Consider the following 12,077-nt stretch of genomic DNA (forward strand, 5'->3'; position numbering starts at 1 on the left):
ACAGTGAGAACGTTATTAAATATAGTGAGAACATTAATCAACAAAGCAGGAACATTATTAAACATAGTGAGAACATTAATAAACAAAGCAGGAACGTTATTAAACACAGTGAGAACGTTATTAAACACAGTGAGAACGTTATTAAACATAGTGAGAACATTAATAGACACAGTGAGAAGATGAATATTCAACAATGAGGCGAAGGTGGTCAAGAGTGGCGGCGTGGTACCTTGGACGTCCCGGGCCAGCTCCTTCCAGGCGGCGGAGAAGTGGACGCAGTGTCCGCACCAGGACGAGAAGAACTGGACGAGCCAGGCGGAGGAGGAGTTGGTGACGGCGGACGTCAGGCCGGCCCCGCTCAGCACCGCCAGTCCGTCGTCCTCCGAGTACAGCCGGTCCGCCGCGGACGCCATTTGGAGGGCGAGCAGCAGCGTCCAGCACAAGCGGAACATCCCGAGCATGGTGGCGAGGACAAGCCGTCAGAGTCCAGGGAGACAAACAGCGGCGGTCAGACATGAGTAAACTCCCCCCTCTTCCTCCTCCTCCTCCTCCCTTCTCCACCGGAAGTAAGCACGTCTCACTTGGCGTCGTTTCCGGTAACGAGCGTGCTGCCGCCTGCTTTTGTCCACACGATGACGCTGCTGTATTACAACTTTCCCTTCCGGTTTTAAATCCTGGTTGTCATAAGCAGTACATGCTCATGCATCATTTTCAAGAAAACACGACACTGCTGGCTTTGCTAAAGTGGATCTATGTGTTTGTTTTTTTAACGCGGTTCAAAGGAAGCTAATCATTCTCCACTTCCTGTTCACACGGCGTTCTGTAACCATGGCAACTCACCACTAGGACACCGCGGAGACACAATGGCGTTGAATAGAGTGAGTTTTTTACTTTACAGAAGTCCAAACTTGATGTCCTTATTTTATGATGTCGTTGTTGAACCGTTGACATGTTCATGTTCGGAGAAGAACGGCACATGAAGCTTTTATTTTGATGCAACTACAGGCCGTCATCTTCAGCGGGAGCGTGACGTCACCCAGATTGGGCGTGGTCAGAGAGTCTATGCTAACCAATCCATTGCTGATCAAGGTAAGCAAAAATGAGTTGGTTTAAAGCAGTGGTCCCCAACCACCGGTCCAGGTCCACACCGGTTCTGTGACGCATTTGCTACCGGGCCGCAGGAAAACATTAAATCATTTATAAACGACACCTTTTTTTTACAACTTAAAGGCCTATTTAAACGGGGATAGCAGGTCCATTCTATGAGTCATACTTCATAATTTCGCCATATTGCCATATTTTTGCTGACAGGACTTTGTAGAGAACATCCACGATAAAGTTTGCAACTTTTGGTGCTGATAAAAAAGCCTTGCCTGTACCGGAAGTTGCAGACGATGTGTGCATGACCTCACGGGTTGTGGAGCTCCTCACAGCTGAACATTGTTTACAATCATGGCCACCAGCAGCGAGAGCGATTCGGACCGAGAGAGCGATGATTCCCCCATTAATTTTAGGAAGGATGAAAGATTCGTGGATGAGGAAAGTGAGAGTGAAGGACTAGAAAAGAAAAAAAAAAGATTATACAGTGGGAGCGATTCGGATGTTATTAGACAAATATACTAGGATAATTCTGGAAAATCCCTTATCTGCTTTTTATGTTACTGGTGTTTTAGTGAGATTATATGGTCGTACTTGTACAACTTGAATGTCGGCCCCGCACCTTTCTTCAGCACCAGTCGACTGGTGGTGGCGATGCCCATCTCTGCCCTTCGCAAGCGACCCTCTTCCAAACACCATCTTTCGAAATGATCGGTGCATAATACACTGTACTTTGTGTGTGTGGTGCATTCCAACCGCGTTCGCTTGACCGCTCGGTTCCATAGTAAAGCTTCACCGTCATCTTTCGGGAATGTAAACAATGAAACACCGGCTGTGTTTGTCTTGCTAAAGGCGGCCGCAATACACCGCTGTCCCACCTACAGCTTTCTTCTTTGACGTCTCCATTATTCATTGAACATATTACAAAATATTCAGCAAAACAGATGTCCATAATACTGTGGAATTATGCGATGAAAACAGACGATTTATAGCTGGGAACTTTAGTGAACTAAATTGCAATGTTAATATTTCATCATTGATATATAAACTATCAGACTGCGTGGTCGCTAGTAGTGGCTTTCAGTAGGCCTTTAACTTTTGTCTGTCCCACTAGACCAGGTCTGGGCAATTATTTTACTCGGGGGCCCAGATTTAGATACAAAAGTGTGTCTGGGGGCCGGTGTATCTATTTTTTAGGAACACTAACACAAAACCTCACAATAATGATTGAAAGCTAAAAACATTATGACAGACTGCCTTAAAAAAAGGAACGGAATTTGACATTTTTTTAACTGAATGAGACACCCAGAATTTACCTGACATTAAATAATGTGGTATTTACAATATTAATAACTATGAAGGATACAACACTGAATATTGACAACATATTTTACAATCAACCGAAACACAACCAAAATGCAACTAACAGTGAAATATGAACGCAAAGGGTAAAAAAAACAACCCACTTACAATCTGAGATATCTCATGGTGACCAAAGTAAGACCATGGTAACTAATTAGATGACCATAATCATGCAGATTCCAAGCATTGAAAGACTCAGTATAGTTGAAGACTTACAGTCATTAGAAAACATGAGTTCACATCGTAATGGCATTTACACTTTCAATATTAAACATGGCTGTCCAATTTGCAGCCCGGGGGCCATTTGCGTCCCGTAGGGAATTTCAACGGCACGTTCTAAAAATACGATTAAAAAAATACAAAACATAAAAAGTGGTGTAAAAGAGCAAAGAGGTGAAATTTAACAAGAAAATGTTGCAATTTTGGGCTTCACGGTGGCAGAGGGGTTAGTGCGTCTGCCTCACAATACGGAGGTCCTGCAGTCCTGGGTTCAAATCCGGGTTCGGGATCTTTCTGTGTGGAGTTTGCATGTTCTCCCCGTGAATGCGTGGGTTCCCTCCGGGTACTCCGGCTTCCTCCCACTTCCAAAGACATGCACCTGGGGATAGGCCCCTCCCACCTCCAAAGACATGCACCTGGGGATAGGCCCCTCCCACCTCCAAAGACATGCACCTGGGGATAGGCCCCTCCCACCTCCAAAGACATGCACCTGGGGATAGGCCCCTCCCACCTCCAAAGACATGCACCTGGGGATAGGCCCCTCCCACCTCCAAAGACATGCACCTGGGGATAGGCCCCTCCCACTTCCAAAGACATGCACCTGGGGATAGGCCCCTCCCACCTCCAAAGACATGCACCTGGGGATAGGCCCCTCCCACCTCCAAAGACATGCACCTGGGTATAGGCCCCTCCCACCTCCAAAGACATGCACCTGGGGATAGGCCCCTCCCACCTCCAAAGACATGCACCTGGGGATAGGCCCCTCCCACCTCCAAAGACATGCACCTGGGGATAGGCCCCTCCCACTTCCAAAGACATGCACCTGGGGATAGGCCCCTCCCACCTCCAAAGACATGCACCTGGGGATAGGTTGATTGGCAACACTAAAAATGGTCCCTAGTGTGTGAATGTTGTCTGTCTATCTGTGTTGGACCTGCGATGGGGTGGCGACTTGTCCAGGGTGTACCCCACCTTCCGCCCGATTGTAGCTGAGATAGGCGCCAGCGCCCCCCGCGACCCCAAAAGGGAATAAGCAGTAGAAAATGGATGGATGGTTGTGTTCAGTGTTAAAAAAAAACATTATATGGCTCTTACGGAAATACATTTTAAAATATTTGGCTTTTTGGCTCTCTCAGCCAGAAAGGTTCCCGACCCCTGCTCTAGAACATGCAAACAAACGTGTGTGTGTGTGTGTGTAGGCACGTGTGGGTCAGATCGGTTCCAGAGGTCTTTATATTCCTGGTCCAGATTTCACTTGTGGAGCCTGCAGTACACAAGGAGATGGGGGCGTGGCTGAAGGTAACAGGTTGATATTATTTCTTTGATTGATCTTAAAGCATGCTAAGTGTTTCTGATTGGACTCTTTGATGTGGCTGATCAGTCCTGTCGGGGTGGAGGGTCCAGTCCAAACAACAAAGCTCCGCCCCCCGTAAACCGCGCACCCCGGATTTTGTGGCCCTCAACCGGGACGCGGCCCGCTGCGGGCTGGTGACGGCCAAACAACTGAAGGAGTACCGGGCGCAAAGGGCCAAGCAGGACCCGGTCCCCAAAGTCCAGAGGGCGAGAACCTCCCCGCATCCGGCGATCCCCGACATCACCTTTGGAATCTCAACCACCAGGTGGACCCGACGAGCCCGCCTTTGGAAAAAAGCAGTCCGTGTAATTTCAAGAAGTGTGTGTTGTGTTCAGGTCGGCGTCTCCATTCTTTGATCTTCTGTCTCACGACTACGGCCGTCGTTGGCGGGAAGACATCATGAAACGGAGTCGTGACAGCGAACGATTTAAGAGGGTGAGTGTAGACACAGGTGCAGAAGACACAGACCCCTGAGCCGCACCTGTGTGTGTGTGTGTGTGCAGGTGCAGCAGTGTGGTTCCCCCATCGAGACAAGGACTACGTTATTGCGGAGGAGCATGCGTGTTCCCCACGCCAACACGCAGGTAAAGCCTGGGCCATGCTCCCGCCTCACCTAACTTGCAGAAGCCACGCCCTCGTCATTTCCCGATATTGCCATATTTTCGCTGAAAGGATTTAGTAGAGAACAGTTGATCTGCCGCTTCTTTTCTTTCTCCTATGTCCCCCCCTCCCTTGTGGAGGGGGTCCGGTCCGATGACCATGGATGAAGTACTGACTGTCCAGAGTCGGGACCCAGGATGGACCGCTCGTCGGGACCCAGGATGGACCGCTCGCCTGTATCAGTTGGGGACATCTCTACGCTGCTGATCCGCTTGAGATGGTTTCCTGTGGACGGGACTCTCACTGCTGTGTTGGAGCCACTATGGATTGAACTTTCACAGTATCATGTTAGACCCGCTCGACATCCATTGCTTTCGGTCCCCTAGAGGGGGGGGGGTTGCCCACATCTGAGGTCCTCTCCAAGGTTTCTCATAGTCAGCATTGTCACTGGCGTCCCACTGGATGTGAATTCTCCCTGCCCACTGGGTGTGAGTTTTCCTTGCCCTTTTGTGGGTTCTTCCGAGGATGTTGTAGTCGTAATGATTTGTGCAGTCCTTTGAGACATTTGTGATTTGGGGCTATAAAAATAAACATTGATTGATTGATTGAACATCCACCATAAAGTTTGCAACTTTCGGTGCTAAAAGAAAAGCCCTGCCTCTCCGATGACGTCACGTGTTGATGTCTCCTCACATTGATTTTAATGGGAGCCTCCAACAAAAACAGATATTCGGACGGAGAAAACAACAATTTCCCCTTTAATTTGAGCAAGGATGAAAGATTCGTGTTTGAGGATATTGATAGCGACGGACCAGAAAAGAAAGAAAAAACGCAATTGCATTGAGACGGATTCAGATGTTTTTAAATGATAAATGGGTAGTACTTGTATAGCGCTTTTCTACCTTCAAGGTACTCAAAGCGCTTTGACACTACTTCCACATTCACACACACATTCACACACTGATGGAGGGAGCTGCCATGCAATCAATCAATCAATCAATGTTTATTTATATAGCCCCAAATCACAAATGTCTCAAAGGACTGCACAAATCATTACGACTACGACATCCTCGGAAGAACCCACAAAAGGGCAAGGAAAACTCACACCCAGTGGGCAGGGAGAATTCACATCCAGTGGGACGCCAGTGACAATGCTGACTATGAGAAACCTTGGAGAGGACCTCAGATGTGGGCAACCCCCCCCCTGAAGGGGACCGAAAGCAATGGATGTGGAGCGGGTCTAACATGATACTGTGAAAGTTCAATCCATAGTGGCTCCAACACAGCCGCGAGAGTTCAGTTCAAAGCAGATCCAAGACAGCAGCGAGAGTCCCGTCCACAGGAAACCATCTCAAGCGGAGGCGGATCAGCAGCGTAGAGATGTCCCCAATCGATACAGGCGAGCGGTCCATCCTGGGTCTCGACTCTGGACAGCCAGTACTTCATCCATGGTCATCGGACCGGACCCCCTCCACAAGGGAGGGGGGGACATAGGAGAAAGAAAAGAAGCGGCAGATCAACTGGTCTAAAAAGGAGGTCTATTTAAAGGCTAGAGTATACAGATGAGTTTTAAGGTGAGACTTAAATGCTTCTACTGAGGTAGCATCTCGAACTGTTACCGGCAAGGCACTAACCAGTACCCATCAGGAGCAAGGGTGAAGCGTCTTGCTCAGGACACAACGGACATGACGAGGTTGGTACTAGGTGGGGATTGAACCAGGGACTCTCGGGTTGCGCACGGCCACTCTTCCACTGCGCCACGCCGTCCGTTTTAGACACATTTACTAGGATAATTCTGGGAAATCCCTTATCTTTCTATTGTGTTGCTAGTGTTTTAGTGAGTTTAACAGTACCTGATAGTCGGAGGTGTACGTCCACGGGTGTTGACGCCAGTGTCTCTGGGAAGTCGACGGCAGCTTTAAGCTCAGCTGATATCCGGTAAGAAGCGACTTTTCAACCACAATTTTCTCACCGAAACCTGCTGGTTGACATCCATGTTCGCTGTGATCCATAGTAAAGTTTAACCTCCTGGAATGTTAAACAAAGAATCACCTTGTGTTTGTGTGGCTAAAGGCTAAAGCTTCCCAACTCCATCTTGCTACTTTGACTTCTCCATTATTAATTGAACAAATTGCAAAGGATTCAGCAACACAGATGTCCAGAATACTGTGTAATTATGCCGTTAAAACAGACGACTTTTAGCTGTGTGTGTGTGTAGCGCTCATATTCCTAACAGCCCGTGACGTCAAGAAAAAACTCCCGGGAAATTTAAAATTGCAATTTAGTAAACTAAAGCGGCCGTATTGGCTTGTGTTGCAATGTTAATATTTCATCATTGATATATAAACTATCAGACTGCGTGGTGGCTAGTAGTGGCTTTCAGTAGGCCCTTAAGCAAAACAACATAACTAAACAAAACATGATCACAAGACATGACACATTAAAAAGAGCAGAGCTGATGCAACCAGCCATTTCTACACACAGCTACAAAAGTAAAACAAAGACAACAACAACAAAAATATACACTCTGGTGGCCTCTGCGGTGTTCCACGCCATGATCTGCCAGGGAGGAGGGACATTGGCCAGAGACAGGAGCGGACCCAACAAAGCAAACAAGAGAGCCGACTCCACCCTCGGCCGCCCACTAACTCTCGGCCAGTGTCCAGTCCGCATGGATGAGCGAAGACAGGTCCAAGGAGACCGAGGTGTTCGATACACGCTCATTCAGCCAAGACACTTTGAAGCTTGTCCGTCCCGGCACTCAGCACCATCATCCGCCAGTCTCTCCAAGCAGACTCTGGTGTGGCAGAGACCCAGCAGCTGTTCTCCATGACCAAAAGACTACCGGGAGGCAGATCCAAAAGTTCACAAAAAAGCACCGCAGAAGTCACAAAAGTGCCACCCCTTGCACAGTCCCAGAGTCCCCAACGATGTAGGTCTAAGTGAGACCTACATTGAGGTTTTTGTTTCATGTCTGTCCGACATTCCTACCAGAAGTTACAAGCAGTTTTATCTGTTTCCTCTTCCTCGGAGCATTTTTTTCTGTGTTTTATTCAAAAATTGCAATAGAGCGCAATTTTGAGTTTTAAGGTTTGGTTTTTTCACTAGATCGCAATTTTTGCCAGTCCTGATGTGTGTGCCAAGTTTGGTGGGTTTTGAAGCATTTTAAGGGGGTCAAATTTCAGTTCAAAAACCCCCGCATGAAAACAAGAGGGGAAAATCAGGAAGGATGATACAACGGCACTATCTTGGGGAAAAAACAAATAAAAGTTAAAAGTTATTGTGTTTGAAATACAGAAAATATTGTATAAAATAAAGGAAGAGTTGTGAAACATTTGCATGAAAACTGATCTTGTGTACTTTATATCTGTGTGCTTTAAAAAACAATTACTGAATGTGTGGTTTTTGTTGCGTCCAAAAGAAGTCCCAAAGTATGACACTCTTTTTAACTTTTATTGCCGATCCTGTGCTAACAACAGGTTCACTTCCAACACATATTTTTCTCCCAATCACAACACATCTCGTTCTCCGCCAGTAATTTTACAGCCACGGTTTATTTACCAACATGTAAACTGAGCAAATATTAATAGCGTCCTCCGGGACTCGTTCGGAAGTCGCACAGTCAATCTTCACCAACGTATTTTCCTCCGGTTTAAGCGTCCGTTGAAATTTAACTGATTATTCTGAATGAGTAGAAAAACATGTCGATGTTGTGGTTGTCGTTACCCTTCACAAGAAATACAAGTATTTAGTCAACGACGGCTGCGGTTTCTCCTTCTGGGGACACTGCCCATTAGTGTTTTGGAAGAGAATTACGAGTCCGGGACCACCCACCACGGAAGAACTAGAAATCAAAGCAGACGCCGTCAGAGGGGAGATACGTAACACTAAAGTATATGAACACACGCGCACAGAAGACAGATAATTGCTCATGTGCGCCTTTGCGTGTGTTTGTAGGTGCAATGTGGTTCCATTGAAGACTCGAGGACTACTTCAGTGCGAAGGAGCACACGTCTTCCTCATAGCAACAAACAAAGTGTCCACACTAAGGTAACACAACACAAGACGATAACTTTGCCTTCAGTCACAGCTTGTTCTTTACCATGATGGTTCTGCCTCAACCACCTTTCCATCTTGCGCTCCAGCTTCTCTCACTCATAAACAAAATCCATAGATAGTAGAATCCACCAACTCGGGGCAAGACCTCACTCTCGAACCCTCGGGTACAATCCACTCTTTTCCTGAGAACTGAGAACCACAGCCTCAACCAATTCTTCCTCCACCCCAGTTTTCGCTTGGACCATCGCCGAAACCCGACGCTGCTTTGCCTGCTGAGATCCAGCAGCTTCTTCAGCCTGATGGCTTCCCTAACCTCTGGTGTACTCCATTTGGCTTGAAATCCAATGCCATGCAGAAAAAGCTTTGCTGGAGGTGTGAGTTGAAGACTCAACAAACGGGAGACTCCGCCAAAGGTTCCCAGCACACCCTCAATAAATGTTTGGGTCTGCCAGCCTTGTCCCGCATCTAAACCAACTCATTGGTGGCCTCTGCGGTGTTCCACGCCATGGTCTGCTGGGGTGGAGGGACATTGGCCAGAGACAGGAGTGGACCCAACAAAGCAACAGCCCCACACAAGTACTGTGTGGGGCTGTTGCTCGCTAATTTTAAAGAGATTCCGTAGGGTTGCCACTCGCAAATACCTCGCCATTTGGCTTGAAATCCAATGCCATGCAGAAAATGCTTTGCTGGAGGTGTGAGTTGAAGACTCAACAAACTGGAGACTCCGTCAAAGGTTCCCAGCACACCCTCAATATATGTTTGGTCTGCCAGGCTTGTCCCGCATCTAAACCAACTCATTGGTGGCCTCTGCGGTGTTCCACGCCATGGTCTGCTGGGGTGGAGGGACATTGGCCAGAGACAGGAGCGGACCCAACAAAGCAACAGCCCCACACAAGTACTGTGTGGGGCTGTTGCTCGCTAATTTTAAAGAAATTCCGTAGGGTGGCCACTCGCAAATACCTCGCCATTTGGCTTGAAATCCAATGCCATGCAGAAAAAGCTTTGCTGGAGGTGTGAGTTGAAGACTCAACAAACTGGAGACTCCGCCAAAGGTTCCCAGCACACCCTCAATATATGTTTGGGTCTGCCAGGCTTGTCCCGCATCTAAACCAACTCATTGCCAGATGCTGATCAGCTGACAGCTCAGTCCCTTGCGTTCCACTTTAGTCCAAAACATTCGGACCCAGGTTTGATGATAAGACTACAAAGTCGATCATAGATCTGCTGCCTAAGGAAAACTTATGGACATCGTTATGCAAGAACATTGTATTTGTTATGTACACACTGTAGTTAGCACGGAAGTCCAATACCATAACAATGCACAGGTTTGGATTGGGGAGGATGTTCCTCCCAATCAGACCATGACCATGAATTGATTAACGTGGACCCCGACTTAAACAAGTTGAAAACCTTATTGGGGTGTTACCATTTAGTGGTCAATTGTACAGAATATGTTCTGTACTGTGCAATCTACTTATAAAAGTTTCACTCAATCAATCAAACCCTCCCAAACCAATGAGGGTGAACCACTTTGTGGCAGAGAAACATGGCGCAGGAAGAAAGTATACCCGGCTCAGCACTTTGCAGCACAAAGATTTCAAATCCGGATGCACACAGGGAAACAAAGCTTTCAAGTCCTACCGGATGATGTGGACCCGTCGGACCAGGATCCCCCTCAAGACAGCCTCCACAACTTCACATGCAGCAGCTGGGCTGTCTCAGAAGTTCACCTTGACAAGTTAGATGCCGGTCACCACAACCACCACCGCACTATTACTGGTCACAAGTGGCCCAGCAGTCTCATCTCCAATAGTGCGCAGAACCGTCAGTGCAGTGAAGAACCACTGTCCTTAAAAGTCCAGAGTCCAGATGGAACATGTTTGGTCACGTTCTCCAGATGGACACTAACAGCCCTGCCCCAAAGTCCCTGGAGTTTGCTATCATTGGAAGCTCAAGGTACCAAGCTCCCCTAGGAAGACACTGCTCAACCTCCTCAAGTAACTGAGAGCAGATTTCAGGAGCCGACAACGAGGTCAACTGAAGACACAAAGCCACCTGACTCCCTTGAGAGTGGCAGCACAAAACCAAGCAACATGGTAACTTCTGGAGGACGGATTGCCTCCCCAGGATTCACTGTTACTGAGGAGACAGAACCAATGTGACGATGATGCTCCTCTGGGTCACACTCGTTACCAACATGGCCGTTGAAGTCTCCCAGTAGAACTAGAAAGTCTGCATTGGGGATCCTCTCCTGCACCCCTTGACAGACTCTAAGGTGACTGGGTAGTCTGCATTTGCATGAGTGACAGTAAGGACTCAACCCAGACGCTTAGGAAAAAAACCTTCTTGTTCACCAAGGACGACCCCAACACACGTAGCTGGGGGGCTTTGAATAAGCCGACCTCAGCTAGCCCCCTTCTCCTTTAGAGCAAATTCAGAATAGAAAAAGGTCCATCCCCTCTGAAGGAGTTTGGCTACAGAACCTAAACTTGAGGTGAGTCTGACTTTATCTCCTTTCCCATCGAGGAGGTGACACTCCATGACCCAAGAACCGGATTTGGCTACTGAAGACCAGGCCACCTGCCCTGGACCGCCTCCCAACAAACAATGTGTGGAAATATCCCGTATAGCTATTTCATGGGTGAAGGTTCGACTTCCTGTCGCTTGCCCCTTTGTCTCCAGTGTTCGACCCTGGGAGACAAAGTGTAGTCTCCGCCACAGGAATATATCAAGTACACATACCTCTTACAAGACTATTTCTTCAACAAACAAGAAAAATATTCCTTATTCCATTCAACCTTTGGTGATCGTGTGTTTTTTGTTTAGGTGTGTGCTGCGCTGGACACGTTCAGGAGGTAGAACAGGTGTGTTCAAGTCCACAGGTGAAGACATCCAATAAAAGTCAATTTGAGTCACAGTGTCTACTTCATTGTATTGAACTCTGGGTGCACTAATCTAGTTTATGGCCAATACAATTCAAATAATTTTTCAGGTTTCCACGTGAAAGGTAATCTCACGAGATGTGCTCTGGACTGTTGGTAGAACTCCACCCAGTACATAAATGACACGTGTTCTCCGTTTACTCTTTAGGTTTATACTTAGTCTCATCCAAACACCAGGGGGCCGGCAGCCCATTTTCAGATTCACCGTCTTTATTTACAGTGGGGTTGTTTAAAGTCCTGTGCTGGCCTATTTTAAAGAGATTCCGTAGGGTTGCCACTCGCAAATACCTCGCCACCTAAAGTCATGGACTGGATTGTGTGAGGTTGCCACTCACAAATACCTCGCCACCTAATATCATTGACTGTATTATGTGGGGTTGCCGCTTGCAAATACCACGCCAGCTATATTGTCTGGAGTTGCCACCCACAAATACCTCACTACC

At 47.5% G+C, this 12,077-nt stretch overlaps 2 protein-coding genes across 2 annotated transcripts in view; one reads left to right on the plus strand and one right to left on the minus strand.

Moving 5' to 3' along the window:
- qsox2 (quiescin Q6 sulfhydryl oxidase 2) overlaps positions 1–571 on the minus strand; it is a 24,320-nt gene extending 23,749 nt beyond the window's left edge. The window contains exon 1 of the mRNA XM_061893741.1: positions 230–571. Coding sequence (XP_061749725.1) covers positions 230–461 — 232 coding nt within the window. The 5' untranslated portion in view covers positions 462–571. The remainder of the gene's footprint in view (positions 1–229) is intronic.
- cfap77 (cilia and flagella associated protein 77) lies at positions 254–11,607 on the plus strand. The gene is made up of 8 exons (XM_061893750.1): positions 254–878; positions 1,006–1,089; positions 3,879–3,978; positions 4,061–4,298; positions 4,369–4,468; positions 4,537–4,617; positions 8,591–8,683; positions 11,519–11,607. Exons 1-8 carry the CDS (start codon positions 864–866, stop codon positions 11,549–11,551), a joined length of 744 nt encoding a protein of 247 aa, XP_061749734.1. The 5' UTR covers positions 254–863; the 3' UTR covers positions 11,552–11,607.
- The last annotated feature ends 470 nt before the right edge of the window (positions 11,608–12,077 follow it).

This window comes from Nerophis ophidion, linkage group LG01 (assembly GCF_033978795.1).
Source record: "Nerophis ophidion isolate RoL-2023_Sa linkage group LG01, RoL_Noph_v1.0, whole genome shotgun sequence".
Taxonomy (NCBI): Eukaryota; Metazoa; Chordata; class Actinopteri; order Syngnathiformes; family Syngnathidae; genus Nerophis; species Nerophis ophidion.